Below are 27,278 nucleotides of genomic sequence, written 5' to 3'. Positions count from 1 at the left end.
GGGCTGTGTCTTTTCATCTAAGTTGAGAATGTTTACCATAGTGCTCGATCCACAGTATTGCTATAGAAGGACTAATGGGAGAAAATGTATATTGAGTTATTGCGCTGGATAAACTGAGTCGATTTTCATCTAGTTTTGGGAAATTTAGGAGACATTTTCCAGAAAAATCTCAGCCTTTATGAAAAATTTGAAAGGAGTGGAGTGTACACCCTCTATGAAGAAAAAACTGTTTTCTATTGTGAGACGATTTCAAGAATATTTTAGTGTCCTTAGGTCCCTGATATTTTCTCTTCTCCAAAGAAGTTTGGGGTCCATCATCAGCAACATAGATGGGCTTTGGATCATCTTACCCCGAGAGATAGGTAACACTGGTACTCAGTTTAAAGACCTAAGACATCAAGGATTAAGCCATTAGTGTGTAACTACCAAGAAAATGTTCCAAAACATTAAAATAATGAGTATCATATCCAGCACAAAACCACAATAAATTGATATTATCAGCACAAAGAAGAAATAACATACTGGTGTTAATGACCAAAATAAAAAGGGATGCAAATTACTGTGCAGGCAGTGGTGGCACTCTTGCAAGTTGCTCCCTGGAATGCAGCTGAAGAAATAATTGGGCCTTGGGTTAGGGAAAAATAGGATTGCAGAAGGGTCACTGCCCAGGTGTGGGACAGACTGGAGGCTCAGGTAGCCGACTGCTGCAGCCTTGGCTTGCCTCCCAGCTGGCCCAGATGACACTGAGAATCCTGCTGGGCTCACTGCTGTGAGGTGGTGATGGATAACACCATGACCTGATTCTTGGAATCATGGATTCACTGCAGCATGCCTTGGCCATATGTGAGCCCTGATCACATGTGAGGTTCCCCTAGGAGGAGGAGGGGGAAGCCACATCACATGACATGTATCTTCTTTTATTGCAGCAGCTAGATTTGTTCAGACTTTCCTATACTTTATGGATTACAGGTTAGAGACACTCTCTTCCAATTCCAGGGCCACTGGATTTGGGGAGGCAGCAAAGGAAATGTTGGTTGGTTCTTGAGGTTTAGCTACTGTACATAGCCTCACCTTCTGGAAGCCTCAGAGATAGAGAGTATGGGGCAGGTAGAACCTCAGGGGTCTCGCTCAACCTTCTAGGGTTTGCAGGTGTTTGCAACAGCTATGACAAATAATTACTCTCACTGAATCCTCTCAGTGACAAGTAATTCACTTTTTGTATGGCATTTCATAAAGCTGAATACCTTAAATTATAGCCCTCTCCAAGGGTCTTATGTCAATCTTTGCATGTTAGTTCTACCATCAGCACAACCAGTGGTTCTCGAGAGCCTCTATGTTAGACAGGCCTTTCTATAATAGGAGGGTTCTTGTAGCTTGTTACTCTTTCTGTATCTTAAAGATCTTTTTTGGTGGGTCTTTTAATCTTCTCCATATATCCTTATTCAATTGTCCTCAGTTGGAATTGGGCCTTGGGTTAGGGAGAAATAGTTTCTGCAGAAGCTTTTGTGCAGAACTGCCCAGGTGTGGGGGTTGCCTACAGGCTCAGCCAGGTACTGGCACTGACTGCCTTGGCTTGGCGCCCATCTGGCTCATTAGAATCACCTAGGGAACTTTAAAAAACCCTGGTGCCCAGGCCTCACTAAATCATAATCTCTGCAGAGGAACCAAAGTATTGGTATATTTAAAGCTCTCTAGATGGCTCCGCTGTGCAGCCAGTGTTGTGATCCCCCGCCATGCCAGAACTCGGTTAACCTCTTCAAGGTCATGCTATGGAATAAGGCCTCCTATATTTGAATCCTGACTCAACCACTTAACAGTTCTTTGTGTCTCTGCATCTTCATCTGTTGCAGGGGATAATAACAATCTGCCTCAAAGAATCAGTGAAATAGCTCCAAGAGAACACGTTAAATCTAGAAGAGTCTCTGACACATGATAAGTTTGACTCAGAGCCTAGGACGGGGTCCAGAAAATGTTGACTCGATGTTTGCGCTCAGGATGCCAGGCAGGTTTTAAGCATTTCACGTGCATTCTTCAATGCATTTTGTCACAATGAAGATCTGTGGTAAGAAAAGTGACAAATGCAAAATGTGTCTTGAGACCCTCTCCACCTGGTAGAGCCCATCATCCCAGATTACCCTTCAATTTATGTCCTAAGGAACTTCCTGTTTGCCTTGTCATCACATATGCCTTCTTCCCATCAAAACCCCTTCGACTTCTAAAGTCCTGTACACTGAAGGGCATTCCAGGTAACTAAATTAAGAGGTCTTCAAAGGTCTTTGCAATGCTGTTTGTTGTTATTAAGTCCAATGCCTATTAGTGAGCTAGGCATATATGAGATGCCCACCAAATACTTTGTGGAATGACTAAAATAATTAACCTTGTAAATGACTATATATGTGTATATATATATATATGTATAAAATAACTATATATATAAATGACATATACACACACATATATATCTCCATGCAAAAGAGATGGAGAATCACCTAGTTCCTGTGAATGGTAAGAAGCTATTACTATAAATGCCTATTATGTGCTAAGCACTTTTCATGCATTATGACTTTTTGCAACCCTAGGAGACGGGTGTTAGACAATCTTTTACTGGGTAACCAACCCTCCACCTCCCGCCCCCCCCCCCAAAAAAAAAAGCCTGGTCTTTTCACGTGGCAACTACTTTGCTTGTGAATTTGTAATTAGGAGGGAGCATAACAGGCTCAGCAGTTCCTCTCAGCTCCACGATGCCTCAACTGAGGATGGAATACCCACTTTCGAGAGGGTTCATTCCTGGCCTGCAGATGTTATGGAGCCTCCCTGGTGGCCGAAGAGCCTCGCTTGCAGCCCAGGCTGGCTCTGGATTAAATGGGTTGGAATAGAAAACTCTTGCCATAAGAAGACATTTCTCCATCTCAGCCTCTCCACTCCCCATTCCAAGGAGAGCTGTGTCTGTGCTTGGGGAGAAGCCAAGCCAAGCAAAAGATTTCAACAGAGAACAGAGGAAACACACCCACTGAGGTTCTCATAGCAACATAATCACGCACAGGCAGCAGCCTATTTCGGTGGGAGCTTGTCTCAGCTCCCCTCCTCCCTGGTTAGTCACAGAATGGATGCACAGGCAGAAGCAGGGTGGGGTGGGGTGGGGTGGGGTGGGGGGAGAGTGTCGTACTGAAAGTCAGGAGGCCAGGGAGCTGCTCTCAGATGTTCCCTCAGTTGGCTGAAGGATCAGGGACAAATGTCCTCTCTCTACTCACAGGGTCCTTATTAGTAAAATGAGCGGATTGGCCCAAAGAGCTGGGAGGGTCCTTTCCTGGCTGGCTTCGATTGTGCAAGTACTGAGGCCCTATTGGCAGAGGATGAGAGGTTTCAGAATCTTTTATCTCCGAGAATGATATTTACAGAAAATAGGGTTCAAGAGGGTAAAAGATATTCTTGAGAGTCACCTCATCTCTCTACCTCTTTCTGTACTTTGTTGACAGGATGTGAAAGAGAATGACTAACACGTTTCCAAAGACACTGTTCTCTTACCCCCAACACTAATCAAATTCTGTGATCTAAGAAAGGAAAAGGTTAAGGAGGTTAAGGTCATTGTTTCAATTTACTCCTTGGAAACACACACCCTCCCATTACTCACGCCTCTTACAGCTCTTCTAACTCTCTTCCTCCTCCTCTCCCTGCCCCTCACTTCCCATTTCCACTTATTGCAGCGCATCTTCTCTTTTCCTGAGGACCAGGAACAGGAGGCCTCTCCAGATCCTGGCCCATTTCTTCAATGGATCCTGGGGTTAGTTGAGGACAATCAGGCTCACACTTCTTGGCTGTCAAAGGTGATGATACAAAGCAAACAGGCGCGCAGGCCGGACTGATCTCTCTGTGGAAGAGCAGGGATGCAGCCAAGAGGGCCAGGGTGTTCGCAGAGCCGCGTTCAGGTCCCTGTCCTTGACTCGTGGGCCGAAAGTGTGGAAGGGCAGCTGGCTTTTAAGGAGTCAGCCGGAGCGGCCTGTTGCAAGGGGAGAAACCGAGTGGGGGCCCCCCTCCCCTTGTTCTATCTCCCACCAGTCTGACAGATGGCCAGTAAGGCAGAGAGAGGAAAAGCTCTCGAAGTGGAGACAGGAATGCATTGTATAAAAATGCACACCCCCTGCCGCCGCCCAAACTCCCTTAAAAAAGGATCAAGAGAATCCTCATGGGTACGTGACAGCCTCCTTCTCTCCCATAAAAGGGACTTCAAAATCTGGTGATGGTGGGGGAGGGGCGAGGAGAAAGACAAGAAATGTGTGGGCTGGGGGCTGCCAGCGAAGACTGGGGTGTGTGTGTGTGTGTGTGTGTGTGTGTGCAAGAATGCAGGCTCATCCACTTGGCTTCTCCCACCCTCTTTCCCAAGTCACCTCTGGCTGAACCTCCTTCCCACCCGCTCAGCCGGAGAGGCCTGGAGCCCCAGCGCCCTGGCCGGGGAGGGTGGGGGCCAGGGGAGAAACACGGACACCCCGCTGAGCCCTCGCGTTGAGGGAGTTCAGGACCCTCCCTCACCGACACCCATCCCGCCGCTCCCCAAACCCTAATTCGCCAAGAAAGGCTCCAGGAACTGGCAGAGGAGTGGAGAGTTGGGGCGGGGCGGGGCGGGGTGGCGGCGAGGTAGCGGTGGCCCCATCTTTCCTGGCGCTGGTCCCGCGGTGGCAGGACGCGCGCCGGGGTCTCGGGACCCGCAAGGGGCGGCGGGCGCCGGGCCCCTCCGCGCCTCCCGCGTGGCCCCGCGGCGTCCGCGCGGCCCTGGGCGCCGTCGGGCGCGCCGGGGAGCGGGGGCGGCCGCGAGACCCCGGGCGTCTGGGGGCGGGGGCGGGCCCGGGGCCGCGGGGGGCCCTCGGGCTGCGCCCGGCAGCCGCCGGCTCCGCCGAACCTCCTACCCCGCCCCCACTCACCCGGCTCAGCCCCCGGGAGAGGCGCGCAGGGAGCGGGTGGCTTCGCCCCGCGGGGCCGCCGAAGTTGAGCGGAGTTGGAGGCCGGCCCCGGCCGCCGGGGGGGCGCGCCGCGGGCCCAGGACGCGCCGCCGCCGCGCAGCCCCCGGGGCCGCTCGCTCCTGCCCAGCCCGCGGCGCGGGTGGAGGGGGGCGGGGAGGGGGTCGGGCGCGCGAGAAGAACTTGGAACTGTGTGGAGGAACCCGGCGCCCATGAGAAAGGGGGAAAAGAAAACAAAGTGGAGCCTGCGGGAGAGGCTCGGCCGCGGTGACTGTGCCGGCTGACGCTCCCGCGGAGGGGCTGGGTCGGGCTTTTTTTTTTTCCCTCCCGTTCTGTCTTCTTTCTCGCTCTCTTTTAAAGCGACACCAGCGCTCCCTTTTCTACTATCTCTGTATCACCGAACCCTTGCTGGCGCTTATGGGCATGAAACACTCCTCCCGCTGCCTGCTCCTGAGGAGGAAAATGGCGGAGAACGCTGCCGAAAACACCGAGGTAAGGAGACCGGAGGGCCGGGGCTTGCGGCGACCCCGGCAGCGCCCCCCCGGCCCCCCCCCGACCCCCGACCCCGGAGCCGCCGCTCAGCACCCGGTGCCAAACTTTCCCCAGCTCCATCCCGCTTGCTTCCGCCGGCCGCGCGCGCGCGTGTGTGTGTGTGAGTGTGCGTGTGTGTGTGTGTGTGTGTGTTGGGTGGGGGGAAGACAGTGCACGTCTCGGGTCCCCTCCCTCTTGAAAATGCAAAAGAGTCCCTCTCACCCCAGCTCCCTCTCCTGCCACCCGCTCGCTCCTCGCTCCTCTTTTCCCCAAGTCCCAAACCCTGGGCAGCCGGGCTCCCTGCTCTGTCCTCGGGGCTGGAGTCCCCGCTCTGTGCCTGCTGGGGCGCGGGTGATCCGGGGCCCGGGTCTGCTTCCCGCGGCGCCCTGACCCTCTCCGGCTGCTGCCTTCAGGCTCGAGTCAGCCTGGAGCTCTCGGTCCCCGCAGCACCGCGGAGAGCTCCCCGCCGCCGGGTTGCGGGGGGTGTGTGTGTGTGTGTGTGTGTGTGTGTGTGGAGGGGACTGGCCGACCCCGTGGTGGGACTTGGGCACCATCCACCGACCTTCCGGCCCAGATCCGGGCAGGCTGAGGTCTGCAGCCCTCGAATATCCGAGCCCCTTCCGGGACGCGGACCCGGGCAAGTGCGCCGGGCCCCGCCGCCTTCAGCACCAGGGACAGCGCCCGCCCCTGCCGCAGCCGGGCGCGCGGGCGGTGGGGGGCTGCGCGCGGCCGGCTGCAGCGAGAAGCGGGTCTGCAGCCTCGCGTCCCGCAGCAGCTTTTGGGGAGGTCGCTGGAGCTTCGCGCATTGCGCTCCTGCGCACCCGCGCCCACCCCGTCCCCTGCCTTCGGCAACCCAATAGCTGCCCTGAGCCGCAGAGCGCCCCGTTGGGTGTAGCGTCCCAAGACTGGAGCCTGTGCTCCCTCCTCTCTCGCTGACCTGCGGTCATTACAACTGGACCAGCCCGTAGGCTTTGGGCACCTGTAGTCACGAAGGGGATCAGCGTGGGCAGCCCCCCGCCCCTTACCTTCCTGGAGACACGGTGCGTCGAGGTGGGGGCGGAGTGGGGTATGTGTGTGAAGATCATCCCTTACTCGGTGGCAGGAAAAAGACACAGAGAGCAAACTCCCGGGCTCTATTAATAGCCGGGTGTCTGGTGGGGCTGCCGTACATTTCACATATGGTTCCCCATATGCAGCGTGGGGCGGAGATGGAGGTGTGGCGCGGGGATTGTCCCTCTGTCTTGCTGGAACGCAAAAAATAAAGGTGCAGAGACCCTCCTCGATCTTTTCCCCTCGAGGTCTGAACTGCAGCTCACCCCTACCCCGTAGCGTAGGCAGCAAAGCGCTTAAAATCCCCATTCTCTGGGCTGAAGCAGCGTGCATCTGGCAGCTGTCGCTTTTGAAACAAACACGCTCTGGGGCTTGACAACAGCAGGGCATTTAGTAGCTAATGCCATCTCCTTGAGTTAGGGCATAGCCGGTGCGTGCGGTCACCAAGCCACTTCCTCTCTCCCACCCCCATCCGAGAGCAGACATCCAGAATGATGTGGAGTGCCAGGCGCCCAGCCTCACAGCAGAGAACTAACTAGCCTTACCAGTCTCGTCGCCCTCCTCCCTCTGATCGCCCACCCGTGGAAGAGGTTTCTAAAAATAGCTCGGAGTCAAGGCTGCACTTCTGCAAAGTCTTGGGCTAGCGGGCACGTAGCAGTCTCTGCAGCCAGGTGGCTGGAGCGGTGGGAGCAAGGAAATGCTTTCTACTGTCTCCCCTCCACCCTACTCCCCCAGTTGCTAAAAAAAAAAAAAAAAAAAAAAAAAGTTTCCGCGGGTCTCCAGCCCCCCCACCCCGGGCTGTTGTACGTGCAGCTCCTCGGGTGCAGACCCCTGCCAGGTTCCGCAGTGCACAGCGGCGGCTGCTGAGCTCCTCGGCCGGGGTTAAAGGCGTCGGGGGCAGGCAGAGCGACGCGCGCCAGGCTATTTTTACTTGCTTCCCCCGCCACTCAATGCTCCACCTTCTCAGCAGTCGCACATGCCAGCTCTGCTCAAGGCATCAATGAAAACAGCAGTAGAGGCCGCCCAGCTCCTGTGAGCAAAAAAAAAAAAAAAAAAAAAAAAAATCCACGTTGGACGCCCACAAATGCGGTGGGGGAGGGGCAGATCCAGTTGGGGCTCCTTGGAGGGGAATGAGTCTGAGGCTTAGTTCTTAGCTGCTTCGCATGAGAAGGGGAGCGATTCAGACTCGGTTGAAAGTGCCCAGTGGAGGCATCCAAGCAGATTGACAATCACTTGGTTTTCCTCCAGGAACTGACTGTTTTTGGAATAAGCCAGGACTAGAGCAGTACTTCCAAAAGTGGATATTGTGGGCTTGCCTGCGTTTATGGCAGGAGAGAGAGGCACGGCTGTCTCTGTGGGTTGAGTGTGTGTGTGTGTGAGCACGCCGGCACGTGCGTGCACAACATACGTGTGTGTTGGTGGTGGTCGTGGTCTTTGTTCATCATTCAACATATCATCAAACGCTGACTTTAAAACAGGAGAAACTAATATCCAAAGATGAAGACAAGTTGGGAACCCCCAGCGAGGTGGGCAGTAGGGCAGTATCATCCCTAGAAGCCTGCATCTTGTTGGTGATGTTTGCAAGCACGTCGCCTCATTCCATCTTCACAATGCAGTGAGATAAAGCAAAGTTAATTCTCGCTTCCTAGACCCACTTTATAGGTGAGCACATTGAGGCTGAGAAGTTAAGCACTTTCTGAAAGTCGCCTGATTGCGCGAGTCAGCCTTGGGACACAGACTGGCCCCGCTTCTGATTCATTGCCCTTTACCTGTATTTGCTCTTTCTGACAAAAGCCATGTGACAATGGGAGCGAGAGAGGCCTGAGGAGGGAAGGGAGAGATGCAATATCAGGGGGAGGTAAGGATGGTGGAAGGAGGTGTTCTTCCACAAGGGAAAGATAAGGAAAGATATGCTAGTGATTCGTCAGGCAGGAGAAAGTGAGACGTAGACTATTTGTACTGTGAGCAAAGCCACCTTCAACAAGCAAAGTCTAGACCATCCAGGGCCCGGGCTTGCTGGGTGTGGCTGGCACTGGGTGACCCTGACTACGCGCTTTAACCCTTCGGACCTCAGATCCCTGTGTGCTAACTGGGACTGATTCTCCTTGTGGCACCAGGTAGGCATATGCTATAAGGAAACGCTGGTGCCCCGGGCCATGGCAAGCACACAGCAGTGTTAGTTCCCCTTAGACAAGTCCTCCACCTTCCTCCTGCTTCTCCGCTCAGGGCATCCTCATCTCTGCCCTTTCTGAGGTAGTAAGTAGTCTCTCAACTGTTGATCCTCCTCTTGAAATTAGCCTGGTTATCACTACTTGATGGGTTTTCAGCAGCACAAAGGTGCTCATGATTAGAAGCTGCAGAGATTTACCATGTTGCCCTGTTACCTACAGGACACAGGGTGGAGGCCGATTTCCTTAACCTAGTACAGCTCCTTTAATACCTGCCCCATGCAGTTCTCTGCACAGACCACAGATGTTAGGCTGATGATGCTTCTGTGCATACTGGGTTACTCGTCCCCCTTCTCCTTGGGGGAAAAAATGCCTCAACCTGCAAGACCCAACTCAAAGGTCACTTCCTCTGGGCAGTCCACCTAGATCTGCTATTTATCCCAAACCCACTACCCCCTCTTCTACCAGGAAGAGAGCTACTTCTCGTGTGTTCCAAACCCCTGTCTTTCACATTTCCTACTATAAAATTCAGTGGTTATATGTCTGGTCTGCAGTTAGGTAATGAACTTTTGTTAAGAACAGGTATATGGTGTGCCTGACACACCATAAATAACAAAGGTAATAATAAATGTTGACTGAATTGATTCTTGTAATTGTGGAAAGCGTGTGAGTCTTCTGCTTGTTGTCACTCGTGGCTTTCTGAAAATTGCACTTTCTGTCTCCCACCCTCTCTGCCACACTTACGTTATTGTGGACCTTTACGACTCAAATTGAGTAAAGATTCTGGGAAGCAAGGTGTTGTAGCAACTTAATGCATAGGAACATTCTGGTTATTCCTGTGCCTATTCAATATTCAGTGATTACAGACTCTCCTGTGGGGTGTTCCTCTGAATAGCAGATAAATGGATTAATCACAATGCCCAATTATTAACCATGGGGGATAATGGACCCTTCTGAGCTACTGCCTGCTTTACTGGATCTCAGTGAAAGACTCCTGCATCATTTATGCTGATGGCTCCCTGATTGGGGTTTTAGCACCTCAAAGGAGAGCCCCCAGGAGTGAGAAAACAATTTTAGCAAGGAGTCACTTTGGAGACTGTTTTTTTTTTTTTTTTTTTTTTTTTTTTTTGCACATTCTATGGACTTGGTGGCCTAGGGGGAGAGAATAATTATGGGATGCAAAAAAATCCTGCAATAAGGCAATGGGGTTAGAGGTACCAATGAGTGCTGGTCTGGGAGTTAAGGGGCGAGCTGACCTGGCTTTTGACAAGGTATGTGTTGTTGGTTTTGGCTAGTGGACCCTTCCCCACAGGAAAGACGTTTCACCTAAAGTGTATGGTACAGTACAGGTCTCCCTCTATCTGCGGTTTTAGTTACCTGTGACTTGAAATATTCCATAAAATATTTTGAGGAAAATAGAGATCATATTTACGTAACAGTATATTATTTTATCACAATACAAATCACTCTATTTTTAAAATTACTAGTACAGTATTATTAGTCTATTACAGTTGTTCTAGTTTATTCTAAGTTATTGTTGTTCATCTCTTCCTCTGCCTAACTTATAAATCAATGTGGCTAGAATATAAGCTAGACATGGATGTGTAGGGCAAAACAGCCTAGGTAAGGCTCAACACAATCTGGTTTCAAACATCTGTTGTGGGGATCTTGGGGTCATGTCCCCTGCTGACGGAGGGGGCACTACTCTACAAAGGTCAGGGAATTGAGGAGGAAGAGGGCAAACAAACGCGAAGCAGGACCCAGGCCCGCTTCTCTGAGGCCGGTCTGCATCTGTGTCTCCTGAAGAACATGGGCGCTCTGCAGCCAGACTGCCTCCTTTTAAATCCAGCTCTGAGCTTAACAGAAGTGTTGTCATGTTGAACAAATTGCTTAGCCTTAATGTCTCTGCGCCTTCTAAGGGTGCTGTGACGTAATGAATTAGATCATGTTCAGGGTTTAGAACACACTGAGTGTTCAATGGCCAAGTGTGCTTTTATGAACGCTACCTAAGAGGTGCAGCTGGGGCGAGCCCTCCCACTCAGGGGCTCCTACTGTTTCTCCAGCTGACATGATCCATAAACCATAGTCCATGTCAATATCTCCTCCCTCAGCAACCATTGATTCCAGGTCTTAAGTGAGCTCGGGAGAATTGAGAAGATACCAAAGCTTCCCCCACATCCCCCCACGGGAAATTTGGCTTGTCAGAGTCCTGAATTGGCTTTTGGCTGTCAAAGAGGGTGAAACACAACACTCGCGTCTCTGGTGCAGGAGTGGGGTTCATTTCCTCCTCTTTGCTAACTGCAATGTGAAGTGATTATCACATACTAGGGCGGAACATGCAACAATCTGTAAAAACAGCACTTACACCTTGGCTTCGCCTGTGCCAGCAGGGGGAGAATGGGCAGCGTGACAGCATGTGAACTGCCAAGGTAGTTTCGGGAGCAGGACTGTGTTGTGTGAGCAGCAGGCGTGTTGAACCTTTGTGAACCGACTTAGTCGAAGGATAGAGAGAGAGCGCAGGCAAGAAGATACCTTCAAAGGGTCGTATAACCCTTGCCTTTGCCTCTGAGTACACGGACTTAACCCAGGACTGCAGCTGGCTGACTGGTTTCTTGTTATAAAGCTTCAGAGAAGGTGATTTCCTCAAATTGCTTGTGCATCTCAGCAGTCAGGAAAGTCTGGAGTGTGCACTCCATCTCTTCTGTAGCAACCCACATCGCTCTTGCTTATGTTACTCTAAAAAGAGAGGACACCTGCCTCATTGCCTTTGTCTTTTGGGTTATCTGAGGGCTGGCTCAGTCTCTCTTTGATTTTTGTCCCAAGTCATTCCAATTCCTTTCTCCAATATTCTGGTGCTAGGCTTCAAATGGGAATAGCCAGCTAGGAGTGCTTGAGATTTGCCTCGCCAATGTTATCCAGACCATTGGTAATTTTACACACCAAATGGCTTTTTTACTTCACTTCTTATTAGATTTCCCTCAAGCATCACAGCCTCCCCCAGATTTGTAATGAGTGACCCATAAGTTAAGATTGCTTTTTAAAGTGTAATTTTCTAAGAGCAAACAGCTCAACGTGCACATTTCCATAAAGTCACAGTCTGAGAGCAGGATGGAAACTCAAATCATTTAAACCAGGAGATGGCAAAACCTGCCAATATCACAGAGCTCGTCAGCGTTGGTGCCGAGGCAGCGCTTACTCCTAGGTCAGTGCCGTTTATACCTCCTTTAGACGTAGCCTCTGGTTTATTGTTTTTCTTTGTGCGTGTGCTGATGTTCTAGTCTATACTGACGTGTAGTTTCTGAAACCGGTATTTCTCGGCATGATCTCTAAGAACTGTGCATGGTGACATCTCTTTCCTTCTCACACAACACTCAAAATATGTTGTTCTATATCACCTTATTTAATGCATGCCATCACATGTTATACACACACGTACATCTCCTAATGTATGCCTCATATTTACATGTATACATACACACATATTTACTTATAGGCAACATACACTTTGAGCGACACATTCACCCCATTATACAGATGAAGAAACTGAGGCATAGAAAGTTAGTGTTTCTTGCCCAAGATCCCATGACTTGCAAATGGTGAAGCTGGAACTCAAACTCTGGCTTCCCAGTCCCCAGGACCCATGATAGTTCCAATCCACCAGGCTGTGAAGAGTGGGGTCAGGATAAAATCTGAGGAATGAAGAAGAAGAATGCAGACGTAAAAGAGGAACAGTGTTTTGGTGTAAACCTAGGAAAGAACATCAGCTCCAACTTCCCTCTCCCCCTCATCCCCAGACAGTCTTCTCCTGCTTCCATCAGCGTCTTGCCAGCCTCACTGTCATAGTCCTCATGCTGTGACCCATGCATGGGAGGGGCCTGGAATAACCCGTCGCACGTTCCCACATGTTTGCGATGTCCCTGTGCCTGCGCTCCTAGATACTCATCCAGTGAAGGCACCTCTGTGGGAACTGGAGCAAGGCCACCCCTCTTTAAAAAAAAAAAAAAAATATTTGTTTGTTTGTTTGTTTGTTTATTCAAGAACTGGGGTAAAGGCCAGATATGCAGGAGGGTGAGAGGATTCACCAGAGACAGAGCGGGAATCAGAACAGGCAGACTGACGAAATACACTGCTGAGGGGAGCAGTGGGCACGACAGGAGAGGTCTGCTGCGCCATGTGGGACGCTTGCCAGCCACTGCAGAGGCTGCAGACAGCTTCACAGTGCGATGCTCAACTGCCTGCACCATCACGGGAGGCCCAAGGCCATCCCTCTTAAGCCTGGACTCTCATCCAGCTGGACTCTCATCCAGCTTCTTTCTTGGGATGAAGTGTATAGTCAAAGTTGCATCAGCAACACCGCAGTGATAAAGAAAAGAAACGGGGGCTATGGAGCAGGCTGTAGCAAGCAAGCTGCTCGATGCAGGATCCCCCCAAGAGCAAGATCCTAACATTTTTATTGACAGAGAAGCGAGGGTCAAACTAAACACTGGATTTTGGGCTTTAGGGCGGGTGAGTCCAAAACATGTATACCCGGCTCCTACCCGTGGCTCCAATCTTTTTAACAAGACCTTCCACTGATCAGTCCCTGGGGCACAAAGCGGGGCAGTCACCAGCCCCTGGGCATTCCTGGTCATGCCTCGGGATGTATGCCTGTTGCCCAGGGCCGTCAGGAGTCCTGCTCTTGTCTAACTTGAAAGGAGCCTTGTAAGCTACACCCACGAGTAAAGACTTCAGGGCAGATACTTTGTTTTAAAATTTATCTTTGTAGTTTTATCACCTGTATTCATTTTCTAGGGCTTCTGTGACAAGCTACCACAAACTGGGAGATAAGATAACAGAAAATAATTCAGAGTCTGCAGTGTGGGCAGGGCTGGTTTCTTCTGGAGGGTCTTAGGGTATTTGTTCCTTTGGCTTGGGCAATCTTAAGTTGCCAAGACTGGATAAGTTCAAAGAAATGCATCGTGAGGCTGTTTTGTTGCTGGGTGAACACAGTAGAGTGTCATCACACACACCCACATGGTGGTGCCCACTCCAGACCAGGGCTGTTGGGACCAAGGTCAGTCGTAGGTGCAGCTTGTGGTGGACAAGAACATGGCTCAGTGGTAGGTGACTGTGGATACATCACTGCATGTTGCCCCCATAGGTCTCCTTTTGTGTGTTTCTGTATCTTTCCTTCTTATAATAAGGACATTGGTCCCACCCCCAGTCCACTATGACCTCATCTCAACATCCTTAAAGATCTTATTTCCAAATGAGATCATACTCATAAGTAGCAAGTGTTAGGACTTCAACACACATTTTGGGGGGCTTGATTCTAGCCACAACATCAGCCCACACATAACAGGTCTGAGTTGCAAATGGCTATCTAAGCAGACCTCAGAACAGTTGCAAGGTCGATGAACGTCGTCTGCCTCTCCTTCAAGTCTCTCCCTGCTGCTGCCTCAGCTGCCTACCATGCACCCTGGATTTTCAGAGTCTTTGCCAGGCCTTCTTCCCTTGAGCAGCAGCAACAATTATAACCAGAGCTACCACTTTATTGTCCTCATTATGCGTGAGGCACGTGCTTCGTAAGCATTGCCTTATCTAATTACACAACCCATTACAAACAACTCTTCTTATTCTCATTTTGCAGTTGAAGAAGGAGAAGCTTGCCCTACTTGATTACCTTGACCAACAACACCGTGAGCCTCAGGGTTGCAAGGCTCTGAGTAGGAGCGTGCTCTTCTGCCGACTTGGGCCGCGCTTGTATCCCCATCCTTGACACAAGTGTGTGTTCATCTTCACACTCCCCCAGCTCCCACTCACTGGAAGCCTCCCAGATCGGGAAGGACACACAGCCACCCGTGGGGGAGGGCCTCGAGCCGCTTGGAGATTGTGTCCCAACCTTGTCCTCCTAGGGGATTGGCTTTGTCAATCAGTTCAGTGATAGACTTGAGAGCGCGTGTCCAGCTTGTCTGGAGGGCTCTTTCTGTGGGCAGGAGGGATAAGGCGTTTCTTGGTGCAATGAAACTAGGTGGCCACCGCCTTGGTCTGAGGTAGTTCTGTGTGAGGGGGCCTGGGACAGGCCCCTCTGGACTCAGCTCTCAGCTCTGCTGCTCATGAGCTTGCACAAGTCACTGAACCAGCCACCCTCGGCTTCATCATCTATGAAATGGTAATAGAACTTCCCCATTGAGTTGTTATGGGGATTAAACAAGTTATTTCACGTGAGGCACATGGTAAATGCTCAAGAAAGATGAGTTATTGTTTGTAATCAGGGCTTATCCAGGGGTGTCCCAAAGGGGGAGAAGATGACTAAGGGCCATTATTGGTAACTTGCTGGATGGAGTCAATACCTGCCTAGCTAGAGCCCAGGAGGCCTCTTCACTTGGGTCATTGGAGCTAGTCATTCTCCGGCCAGTCAGCCAGAGCCTGGAAGCCAGCTGAAGCCAGTGCCCCCTTGTCACTTGCCCACGTGTGAAGTGCCCCAGTTCTGGGAGGGGTGGGTTCTTGTGACCCACTGCCTAGCCCAACCCATGGCCCACCCCATGAAACACAAATGTCACCAAATCCCTAACTATGTGACAGAAACGGGTTAGGTTCCCTCCTGAGGGAAGAGCCGAGCCCCCAGACTTCTCTGTGTCTGTAATCTGGGCTTATCTAAGGGTGTCCCGAAGGGAAACAGACAACTAAAGGGCCTTTACTGGTGATATACACCAATGTCACCATCCTAGCCACAACTCCCACTTTGCTGATTACTGGCTTGATTGGTGAATGTCCCCGGTCTTACTACTGGGAGAAGCTGAGGCACGAGGGGAGGGGAGAGAGAGAAGCCTATTGCCGAGGCTTACAGGCAAATTGGTTGTTTAATTACTGACTTCAACTCCCCATCCTGATGGCCACAATTCCAGTAGAACATATCCACTGCATGGGGGGCTGACCCGAGGTGAGGCAGCTTAAGACCAAATTGGACTAATGCCACTATAAAGGGAATGGCTATTAGCAAATTCATCAATTAGGGCCCCATTTGTAGCTCTATTGTGAAAGATAATCTCTTGTTAGCGGAAGTAAAGTAAAGTGGTGGCCTTTGAAGGCTGGGCCTGCCGGAAAATGAAAGACTGCAATTCCCACAGATGCGTTAAATTCAAGGACTTCATCTCTCCCTGACAAGCAGTTATGACAGCTGCTCTCAAGGCGGCTCAATCAGAGCCCCACAAAATGATTACAGCCCATGAGGAGTGTAGACGGATCCTAATTAAGGAGCATTCTCATTAATGTGCGTTGGCTCAACTCTATCCTTGAGGTCCATCGTAGGGAACTGACGAATACTTATTGAATGGAGGAAGGAACCAGACCTGTCTAGCACATGTATACCATGCCGCTCCCTACGTCAGAACCTCTCCCTGCCCTTCCTTCTCCAGAGGAAGAGTTGTTGTTCCAGGACCTTGTAGGGGACAGGTTTGGAGTCAGGCCTGGATCTGAGTCTCATTTTGTGCTTGTGGAATTATAAAACCCATTTTTGTAGGGTAACCAGGAGGATTAAATTTGATCAAAGGATAAGAAGTGAAAAAATTTGGACAAATGTTTTCTTCTTTTTCCTTCTGCTAAAATTCAGGCTTATTGGCCCAGGTTTGTTTTGGTTTTAGGGAGAAATGTATAGTTCAAAGTGGGGACAGTCACTTCTTGTGTTCAGCGTGAGTAACTCTAAATGACCCAGTGCTGACTGTGGGACATGAGGGTGTGTTTCTGCGAGGGGGTGTGTGTGAACATCTGAGACTATGGGTCCATCATGCTCATACACTTCCATATTTATCATATGTAGTTTGCAGCTCCTAATAGGTAAAAAGGTTTCCCCTGCCACCTGAAAGTAGAATGTTCCTTTGCAAACTTTCCTAAATCAGAATGGCATAAAGTGAAGAAACAACTACCATTTATTTATGGTAAATGGGTAAGTTTTTGAGCATCTTCCCAAATAACCTTCCAAATAACATATACAACCTAAACTCACTCCAGCATATCATAAAAGCAGAAAGGCTGTAATAAACATGCAGCCTGCATAAGGCAGTTCTGGGGGAAGGCTTGGCGGACTACCCTGGTCACTCAGCATTCTCACGGTTTCCAGAAAGGCTGCTGCAAAACAAATGCTGAACTCCGTTTTCACTTCTCACCTTTTGTAGTTAAACAAAGGTCCTCTTTGGGTATATTTTGGTTAGTGAAAGTAGGTGCTCATATAAGTCTTTTGTCAAAGCCAAGTGGCTTAATGTGAATAATTGAAAAGTAAGGGCTACGTTTGATACCTAAGGTATAAACCAATTACTAGCCTGGAGCTTGTGTGCTAGACACAGGGTCTGATGACGCAACCTGGGGAGTGTGTCATATGTGGCACACATTTGGGATGAGGCCAAGTGGGGGAAGGTTGAGGGACGGTCTTGTACAGATAGATCTGAGGTTCAGGGGCAGGGAGGTGATGCACCCCTAACTCTGTGGCTAATGTGCAACATGTATTTCAGGGCTTGGGGGCTGTGGTTCCTTCAGGCTGAGTCCTGGGTCTCCCTCTTCTTATTCTCCACAACTTTTCCAGGTCAGCCCATTCCCTCTCTTGACTCCATTACTAGTTTATGTGCTGATGATTCTCAGACTGAGCTACAGCCCAAACTTCTCTTCTGAACTTGGACCCAGATATCTGGCTGCATAAAGGGCATCTCCATTCAGAGAAATCATGGTACATCAGATTCATCAGATACCCTCTGGCCTATCATTTCCTCCCACCAATCCACCTGCTTCCCATGATCCTCATCTTTCTAGTCTGATGTCACCAAAATCCAGACTCTAACATCAAGGATTTGTCTTCTTTGTCTTGAATTTGTCCTATTTCTGGTTCTGCATTTGTTGTCCTAGTTCACAGGCCCCACCTCTTGCCCGGATCGTTGTAGTAAGCTCGCTGCACCCTTCCCCTTTCCTTGTTCTGATCTATTCTCCTATCATGAACATACACTGTAATGTGGAAATCTGATGATCCATCTTGCCTCCTTAAACCCATTCAGTGACTTTTCCATTATCATTAGGGAAATGACTGCCCTCCTTATCATGATTTGTAAAGTTTTGCATGATCAACTCCCTGCACACTTTTCTACCTTCATTTCTTAAATGCCCCAACTGTATGTTCAACTGCTTCACTCTTGTCAGCATTTGGGTACCTCCTGCTCTTCCTTCTCGTATCAGCTTAATTGCCCCCTCTTCCAGGAAGGCTTCCTGGACACTATATCCCCTTACCCATGTCTCGGTTAGTTTTCCCTCATATGTGATCCTGTATATCCTCTGTCATGGGAGAGTGTTGGCCAATTTTCTTGTCTATAAGTCCACCATAAACTTTGTGAGAATAGGGGCTTTGTCTGTACTGTTCACCATCAAATCCCAATACTAACCTTAGTACCTGATACCTATCAGAGGTTTAAAAACATTTTTTACTGAACGATTGTTGCTGTGGGTATCTTTACTGACTGGAGAATGTTCTCTGGATGCAAGTGTTTCCATGAGTATCTATCACTCCCTTCCTAGTATATGGATTGAGACTGTCAGTCACACAGGGGACCCCACCATCACAGCAACTCTCCAAGGTCATAACTGCCATCCACCTGACTCTAAGCTAAGTAAGAGATCATTGGCTAAATGAGAGTCTAAGTGTAATACCCTCCTGAACAAATTAAGTCAATCTAAAAAGGCTGGGAGTCAGAGCTTTGCCTGGGGCAGTGGGAATTCCCTGCACTTGGCAGCAGCAAGGAGGTAGGGACACCGTGGAGGCTTCCTTGAAAACCTCACTTTGAAGCAAGGGAATTTGGAGTTTGGATCTACAAATATGTTTTTCTCCAGTACCAAAGGGATATATTTTTCCGCAGTATGAATGCATCCTCATTGGCTCATCTGAGCAGAAAGAGAGGTGTCGGTAAGACCCCAGACACGGGATCTGAGCTGCTCTGAGACTCTGGTTCCTGAGCGCAGGCCCTCAGGGCCCCTTTATTCTCCATTGTCTTGGTCTCGCACTGCCATTCACTTCTCTACTTACAAGGTTGAAAGTAAGATGTTCCATATTCCAGGAAGTGCCAGAAACCCCAACAAGGTCTTGGGGTGTCAGCACTGCAGAGCCCCAGGCTTGGTCCACAGGTCATGTCCTGGTGGCTTTTCTTGGAGACTTGAGCTCTGCCAAGCGTATGCTTCTCTCTCTCTTCTTGCAGCCCTGGCTCAGCAATAGGGATCCAGAGACTTCCAGTTCCTTTGGCCCATCCCCTGCTTCTGGAATGGATTCCACATGCTCTACAAGGACTATTGTGCTCTGTCCTGAGCCCCAGACTCCATTGATTATTCACTTTAGTTACTCAGGCCCTCAGCTGACACCAGGTAGCATAGGAAGAGTCGAGAACCCAGAGGCAGAATCTATGCCCCTGAGTGGGCTGCTGCCTGCCCTCCATAACTCAGGCATCCATGTGGACAAAGGGTAAGATGATCCTAATCTATCCCACTTGATGGGGTGCCCCTTAAATAAATGGAGATAATCGGCATAAAAACATTTAGAAAAGGGAGGGCCAGTCTTACACTTTGAGTGACACGCTTGCTGTGTCTAGTGCCTACCATGCCCCTCTGTGCCCATCTACCCTGCTGCTGGAGTTGCTGGTGGAGCTGGAGAGAAGCTCATCCCCACCCTCTACATGCTTCCCCTTCCAGACACACTCATACATGTCTGCTAACTTCATGCTGTTGAAAGCTGGAGATGTTTTCCTCCCTGGATGGCAAATGGCACAGAAAGTAGAGGTTTGGGGGAAAGCAAGACGGGATGGTCAGTCTGTGCTTCAGCTTGGTGGGGAGCCGACCTCTTTTGAGGTCCTGATTTGAACAAAGGACACAGGCCAGGCAGCTTGCAGGATGACCGGACCTTCCCCCAGGAGCCTGTGCTTCACCTGTGCTCTTCCTCTGTGACTCGGTCTCCTCTGTTCTGTTTCTCAGGCCTGGGCTTCTAGGCTACTAAGAGCAATGGTTGTGTCGTGGACAGGCAGGAGAGACCATGCAGGGCTTCCTATTCATCTGGCAGGGGAGGCAGCCCCAGCTCCTTGGCTCTGGCCTCCACAGGCTAGATGTTGACGAGAAGCCAGTGTCGGCAGCCTCTCCTTTAATACCCGCTCCGCAAGGCAACTGGTGCATGGCCCTCTTCCGACATCTGCTCTATTCTGGGGGTACACAAGGGTAGAGTGAAAAAACAAGGGGAGATTTAAACTTCAAATCTGTTAGTCGTCCTTCTTTGTCTTCGCCTGGGTGCAGGGCAGGACCATTATTTCTAAAGAGCTGGCTCATGTCCCAGGATGCAGGCCTCACCCGGAATGTAGTATTCCTTTGGGTACTGTGGCTGGTGCCAGCAGCCGAGCCCCACACTGGGGGTCTTGGAGGACGGTATGCTATGGCCAGTGCTGCAGTTATCCTCTGCCACCCTCTTGCCCAGCCCACCTGCCTTCCTTGGGCTCATCTCATCTGAGCAAGCAATGGCATTTCTCTAGAGAACCTCTCCTCTTTGGGCATCTAATCCCTACTTGTTCCTGCCTCTCCTACATCTCTGTCCTCTCTCAAGCCCTCCTGGGTATACTTCTTCCTTGCCCACCTTTTAATGATGCTGTCCTGGCTTCCTGTCCCTGTGTCATCGCTACTTCTTCCACATCGTGTGACATCCAGAACTGCCCTTGGGGCTGGGATGCTCTTCCTCAGTGTTCAGCAAACACTTTCCATTCAACACGACCTAAGCCGAGGCCCGCATCTTTCCTCCAAACTTATGCTCCTGCTCCTTCTCTGAAATGCCTGTCTCCAGGGAGGACACTCCACACTCGCCTTCACTCCAGCCAGAAATCAAGAATCATACTAGAGGTCCTCCTTGCTCACTCCATTCCCGAACCCTAGATAATTCTGCTTTCTTAATGTCACCTGCTTCCGCCTCCTCTTTGCCCACCCCGCCTGAGGTCAGACCGGCCTCATCTCCTGGCTGGACCCCTGCAGCTGGCTCCTTGCTGCTGCCAGTGCCTTCCTCTGGCTGCAGCACAATGGCTGGGCTCCAGAGCACCTCAGTAGATGTTGGGTGAATGAGTGGATGAGTGCCTGAATGAATCATGGGTAGAGGCTGCTTACTCAGAGGAGCTGTGTGGGGTGATTATTCTGCAGCTGGTTGGCTTTGTGAGTTAACACCAAGGATCACCCTTCTCTCTCTCATTTGACCTTGGGTATTCAATGATTTCAGGATGAGATTCATGGCGTTCAGGAGTCCTGGGTGAAAATGCAGGCTCTGCAGTGTGTTTACTACTGAGAGGTCTTTTGTGAGCCTGTCTTTGGCTTGAGAGCCCTGCAAATCTAAGAGTCAGTTTGAGGTTCTCCATTGCTCTGCATTTTCCATTCAGCAGAATCCCGTGAGAGAAAGAAGGAAAAGGATCATACTAGGGAGTAGCTGAGAAGTGGCTGAAGCCATAGGAGGCATCTTGGTCACTCCTTATGTGACCTGTCCTCGCCTCCACACCTCCCAGCTCTCCCAAGAAGCTCTAGTGTGGGCTTTCATGCCCTCTTCTTCCACTTTCCCTGGTGACAAAATGGGCTTGGTTTTGGGAGTTCTGGTAGCTTTCTTGTAGATCTCTGACTCCTAAGCCAAATATAGTATGCGCCTGTCTAACACGTAACTCCTAGTGCAGTTTTTCTTTTATTTTAGGGGGAGCAAGGATTTTATATTTAGGCTGAGTGTCTGGCTGGTGACCCCAGTAAGTCCCTTCGACTCTTTGGGTGTGGTTAGTAATATCTTACCCTAAGAGCCTCCCTGGTGGCTCAAGGGGTTAAGCACAGCACTGTGAAGCTATCTGCAGCCTCTGCAGCATGAATTCGATCCCCGGCCAGCCAGGGAGCTACCCACATGGCGTGGCAGACCTCTCCTGCCTCACCTGCTGCTCCCCTCAGCAGTGACTTTATTTCAGTCAGTCTGCCTGTTCTGTTCCCCACTCTGTCTCTGGTGAATCCTCTCACTCCCCGCACTTCAGACCTGTACCTCAGTTCTTGTATGTATAAATAAATAAATTAAAAAAAAAATCTTACCTGAAGACAAGATGGGCCCATGTGACATGGTGAGGTCCTTTCTGGATCAATTCTGCTCTTCCACTGGTAGTTTTTAGAGAATACACTGTATTTCAGCATGCATACTAGCTTCTCTTTCCATGTTAACTCCCTGGCATATCCTCTAGACTTCCTTGTACCTGGATCTTTTTGAAAAGTTGGCCACTTGCCCCTTTCATGTCACTTTCCATAACCGTTTGGGAAGGCTGCTGTGGCAGTTCCTATAAGGGTCTGGTGATGAGAACCAGTAGATGAGTAAACAGAGCATCAGATCCACAGATCTATCAGTCTTGGGCAAATGTTTAATAGCAATGATTTTAATTCAGTTCATTGCCTCGGCAGATTCATTCCCTGAAGCATATTATTTTGCAGTACTTCGTCCTGTCCAATTTTAGATAATGAATAATCACAATTATATTAGGTACTGTGCCAGTGATTTCCTCCAAGGAGCCTGCTGTGACTTAGGATCCTTTTCTAGGCCCCAAATCCTGAAGGAGGAGGAGGAGCCGGGTGAGCAAATGGGCAGAAGGGCCTGTGACTGTCTTTTGGAGAGGGAAGCTCTGAGAAGAGGCACTTTGTCAAGGTCAGAAAACTGGTGTAAGAGCCAAAGCTAGGCTCTAATTGTGCCATGGTGGTTGTTTGCCATGCTTATTTTCTAGTCTAAATAAATTCATCCTGCCGCTTCTGTCCCCTGCAAGGTGTCTCTTGTCCCCTACAGAAAGCCAAAGAGTTCAGTTTCCTCAGAGGCTGGTGCCTGGTTGGCTCAATGTCAGTGCCCTGGCTGCTTCTGGAATCAGGTCCCTTGGGCTCTTCGTTCTCAGCAAGAATGCCAGGGACCAGAGTGATGTTGGGATGTGGTTGGTGCTTTAGGCTGCAAGATGTGAAAACCGAAGAGCAGTTGCTTATCCAAGCCCTTGGAACCTTCTAAGCCCATCAGCTCTTTCACTGGTCATCACCAATAACAGCTGGATTAGGGGTCATTTCCCTCAAGGCAAGGGTGTAGACTAGATGATGTCAGGGGGCCCATTTCTAAGTGTGCTGGTATCTTGCATTTGTCCCTCTCATTCGGTTCTCTCTCCACTTCCCGTTTCCACCCTGCTCTCTGCCCTGGAAAGCCAAACTGTATGAACTTTAGCAACAGCCTCCCAAGCTTCTGACTGATTGAGTTCCAAGAAGGGCATATCAATAGGAGCATCAGCAAGTCAAAGAAAGAAGGGCAGTGAAGTCTGAGTAGTTTTTCCCTTAGTTCCTTTCCTGTGGCGTCATTGTCAACTGGCTCTTTCCCTGCACTGAACTCTCGCACACTCCTCTCCACAGAGCCCTCACTATCTCTGGGTTCTAGTAACTTCACCCTTCGTTCCCCCTACACCCAGAGGCATTGTGAAGTTCCCTTGTGACCAGTCTTACCTGCTGCCAATGTAACATGCTCTGAGCTACTTTTACAAACAAAAACGACTGGTGGGCTGATACTCATTGAGCACTGATGATCTCCAAGCACCTTTCCAAGGTTAAGAACCACTGCTCCACACGGAACTCCTACACTTGGAACAAATATCTACACACATATCACTTTCCTTGAGTGCGATTGACCCCCTCTGTGCCCGCTGAGCCTGGTGTGGCTGAGCCTGCATGCTGGATGCCATTGTCTGGTCTGCTCTGGGAGACAGCTGCCTTCAGCCGGCACGCACTGCCCTTGGCTTTGGACTTTCTGTGTTCTATTCTTTGGTTTGGTGATTGTGATCACCAGAAGCCCAGGTTTTCCTCATGGCTGTATGCTCAGGCCATGTCCCTATTTGCCCTGGGTTTGTCTTTTAGTGATATCCTTTTCTTGTGTCTCAGTTCCCCAGGCATGAACACAGCAGTGAAAATGGAAGGAAGTGGGCCAAACCCACCAGAGAAGCTTCATTTGACCCCATAGAGGCCAGCATTTTAAAACTGAGAGGTTTCTGGTTGGACAAAGGACACGGGCTAGCTCTTAGAGGAGCTGTCCATCTGCCTCCGCCATTAGTGCCCCTGCTTACCCAAAGTGGGTGTCATCACCTACACCCACTCATTCCCCTCCTTCACGTCACCTGCTTGGCCCCTGGGCTCCATAGTATTGAATCCAGTCCCTTTCTCTTTCTGCAGATGGAAACCCAAGGCCAGGAAGGGCAAAGGTTGACTCGGGGGAACACATGGTGAGGTGGGACTAGGAAGAAGAGCATGGGCCTTTCCTCACCACCTTGCTCTGGCCTGAGGATCTCCCTGTGCCCTTCATCAAAGCCCAATTTGAAACGTCCTCTTCAAGATAATTTTGCAAATCAGCTCTTTGGAGATGGGCTTCAGGGTGGGACAATCAAGAGCAGTCCAAGTATTTGCGTCCAGTTGGGAAAATGGCACAGTCCATCAGGGAGTCCAGAGCACAACACCAGGGGGCCTGAAAGGAATGACTTTAACAGGGAACTGCTTTGGCAGGGGCTGTGGTGATTTGCCAGCTGCCCGTGAGGGCCTCGGAGTGGCAAGATCTCCTGAGTCTGTGTTAAAATATGGGCGGTAGCTGCTTCTGGACGTAGCTCCGTGTTCTTCCCGTTTCTAACTCCATGACCTTCAACCAGTTATTTATTTTCACTGGACCTTATTTACCGTATTTATAAAGTGACACTTGTCTCTCTTTTCTTCCAAAAACGGGTGTGAGGATCAAAGGAAAGAATAGTAGAAATGCACTGAGACCCTAGGACCTGGTCGCTCCTGGCGGCTGCGGTGGACTTTGCACTGCTGGGTGCTGGTTGCGGGGCGCTCGCCTGTGCTAGGTGGATTCGGAAATGCAGACCTGGCTTGCCCGTCAAAGTCAGACCAAATGGAGTTGAGATCACCTGTGAGCCCCGGCACTGGTAACACGGCAGGGGAATGGAAGGGAAAACCGAGTTCTGGAGAGGCATCTGGGGGCCTGGCAATCCTGCCCAGGCCAGAGGAAGCCCTGCAAGGTGCCATTTGCTGATATCAGAGGCCTGGGGTGGGCTGGCTTCCTCGAGTCTCGGTCTCCTGTTCAGGGCTGTCTGTCCATCCATCCATCTAGCCATTGCATCAGCTCTTCCTCCCACAGGTGTTTAGTGAGATTGTGCCGTGTGCCAGCCCCTGGCCACGCGTTATGATGAGCCCTGGGGATGAAGCCAATAGTAAGAAACAGTCCTTGCTTTTGAAGTGCTTCCCCTTCAGGCGGGGAGTCAGACAGGACGCAGCACTTAGAGCGGAGCCGAGAGAACACCTGCAGGCAGGGGGTGTTGGGGGAAAAGAGACTTCCAATTTACGGTAAAACCTCAGTATTTCCTAAGAACTGCACTGCAGGAAGAAAAGAGGAAAAGGCACATCCCTGAAGGTGGCATGCTCCGGTCCCCGCCATCCCTTGACACTGCTGAGCACGTCAAACCACACGTACTTGCTTTTATTTGGAAATGAAATCTAAGCTGTTGTTGGAGGGTCTCCTGTAGTCTCACGGGAGAGGGAATTTCCTGACCCTCGGGTGGGAGGGGCCTGTGAGGCCCACAGAAGGGAAGTCCCAGCATGCTTCACGAGAGGTCTTGGGACCCTCTGTGAGCAAGCCGAGAAGGCCACCCTTAGAGGAGGGATCCTAGCCAGGATCCTTCATTTGCTGAAACGTCTCTTTCTCTAAGAGGCAGGTTGCATGTTCTGCAACTGATTTCATCAGGAGGGAGTTAAATTTGGTGGGGGAAGGCGATCAATGTGAACTTGCTCTTAGCAATGACACCTCCTTGGAGGCTTATTGGAGTTGTCCAGGTGTGCATTTGGGCAGGTGGGCGGCAATAGGGAGGGAGGAGCTGTCAAATTTAGGTAGAGCAACAGCAGGTGCCGAGACCAGGAGAAGGGCACAGGGCTAGATCAGTGAGGGAAACTGGGGAATAGGCCGCGGTCAGATTCTGGTGGGGTGTGGGGTTCTGGGAAGTCTTGCTGGTGAATTTAGACTTTATCTGTAAGGACTGTGGCCGCTCCAGCTCATACTTTGGCATCCTGGATAAAGCTACCTCAGCTTGCCTGGGCTCAGGAGGGGGTCAGCCTCTTTCTGAAAGAAATCAGGGCAGAACTGGCCATTCACATTGGGGAGCATCTCAGGACCAGCACAGAGTGGGGCAGGAGTCAAGGTGAAGGGGTGGCGATTACCCTTCCGGCACCCGTGTGCCCTGAGGGCCCTCAGGGGTGGAGCTGCTTGTGTGGGACAGAGGATGACCCCCAGTTGCTTCCTTACTGAGCTTTTCAGCTCTTTTCTCTGCACATTCTCCCCTGCCTCCCTTTAAGGGTATCATTCATTTGTTTATTTGTTCATTCATTCATGCTTTCAATAAATATTGAGCACCCATTTGGTGTCAGACACACTTTATAAGCTGAGATGATAGGGTGAAGAGTCTGGTGCTTCCTGCATGTAGGGAACTTTCATTTTATGGCAAAGATACACATCAACAAATATGTGTACGCGTGTCAGATAAGAATCCTAAAGAACGTGAAAGCAGCTAAGGGACTAGAAAGTGACGGAGGTGGAGGAGTTTGTAGATAGTCTAGAAAGGCCGCTGTGCAAAGGTGACATTTGAACAAAGGCCTGAATGGAGTGAGTGAACGTTCAAGCACAAGGGGGACGACCCATGCAAAGCCCCTGGGTGGGGACAAGTTTTGGGGTCTCTAAGGCAGGACGGGGTCAAATAGCAGGATGCACTTAAAAGTTACAAGGTCTTGGGGCCTCCCCGGTGGCCCAACGGTTGAGCGCTGGGTTGCGAAGCTGCCTGCGGCCTCTCTAGTGCTGGTTCGATCCCCGGCTGATCCCCGGCCACCCGAGGAGGGTCCCACATGGCGCGCAGACCTCTCCTGCCGCCTGGCTGCTCCCCTCAGCAGTGTACTTCGGTCCTTCTGCCTGCTCTGCTCCCCGCTCTGGCTCTGTTGGATTCTCTCACCCTCCCGAGCTTCTGACTGTACCCAGTGCTTGTATAAATAAATAAATAAATCTAAAAAAAAAATCTTTCAAAAAAAACAAAGAAGTTACCAGGTCTTATAGGTAAATGCAGGATAAAGGAGTTTGGGGATAACAGTTTAGAACCACAGATTACCAGGGGAATAGGGGCTGGATTCCTGACCTCTGGGCACCTGGTCTTCCTTCACTTCCAGACACAATGTTCCAGGCTCCAGGACCCATAGACACTCCGCGGTAAACTGGTCTCTTTCTTGGGTGTATCTTCTCCCTCTTTCCCATCATTATTAAAATGTACTTTCTTCTTCCTTTCAGGAGTGAAGGGACGTGCTGACTGAGTTCACACTAAGGTGTTAATTTGACAAGTAAATGTTTACTGTGTGCCTGCGCTTCTTCCCCTGCGCCCCAAGTCAGGGATTTTAGAAGTGACAGGAAAGACAAAAAGGGAAATGTTGCATTTAGATTTCATCACTTTTAAGTTCAAGGATCGCTTGAGTGGGTATTCAAACCACCAGAATAATCTTG

At 50.3% G+C, this 27,278-nt stretch overlaps 1 protein-coding gene across 2 annotated transcripts in view; it reads left to right on the top strand.

Annotated features, from left to right (window-relative positions):
* The first annotated feature begins 4,955 nt into the window (after positions 1 to 4,955).
* PRMT8 (protein arginine methyltransferase 8) overlaps positions 4,956 to 27,278 on the top strand; it is an 87,167-nt gene continuing 64,844 nt past the window's right edge. Inside the window, exon 1 of one of the 2 annotated variants that reach the window (XM_054696516.1) lies at positions 4,956 to 5,444. In XM_054696516.1, the coding sequence (XP_054552491.1) occupies positions 5,370 to 5,444 (75 nt within the window). In that variant the 5' untranslated portion in view covers positions 4,956 to 5,369. The remainder of the gene's footprint in view (positions 5,445 to 27,278) is intronic. The other variant, XM_054696517.1, reaches the window with a different exon arrangement.

The sequence above is a fragment of the Talpa occidentalis genome, unplaced genomic scaffold (genome assembly GCF_014898055.3).
Source record: "Talpa occidentalis isolate TD23 unplaced genomic scaffold, MPIMG_talOcc4v2.1 talOcc4.16, whole genome shotgun sequence".
Classification (NCBI taxonomy): Eukaryota; Metazoa; Chordata; class Mammalia; order Eulipotyphla; family Talpidae; genus Talpa; species Talpa occidentalis.
This window is presented reverse-complemented; position numbering and strand designations above follow the sequence as displayed.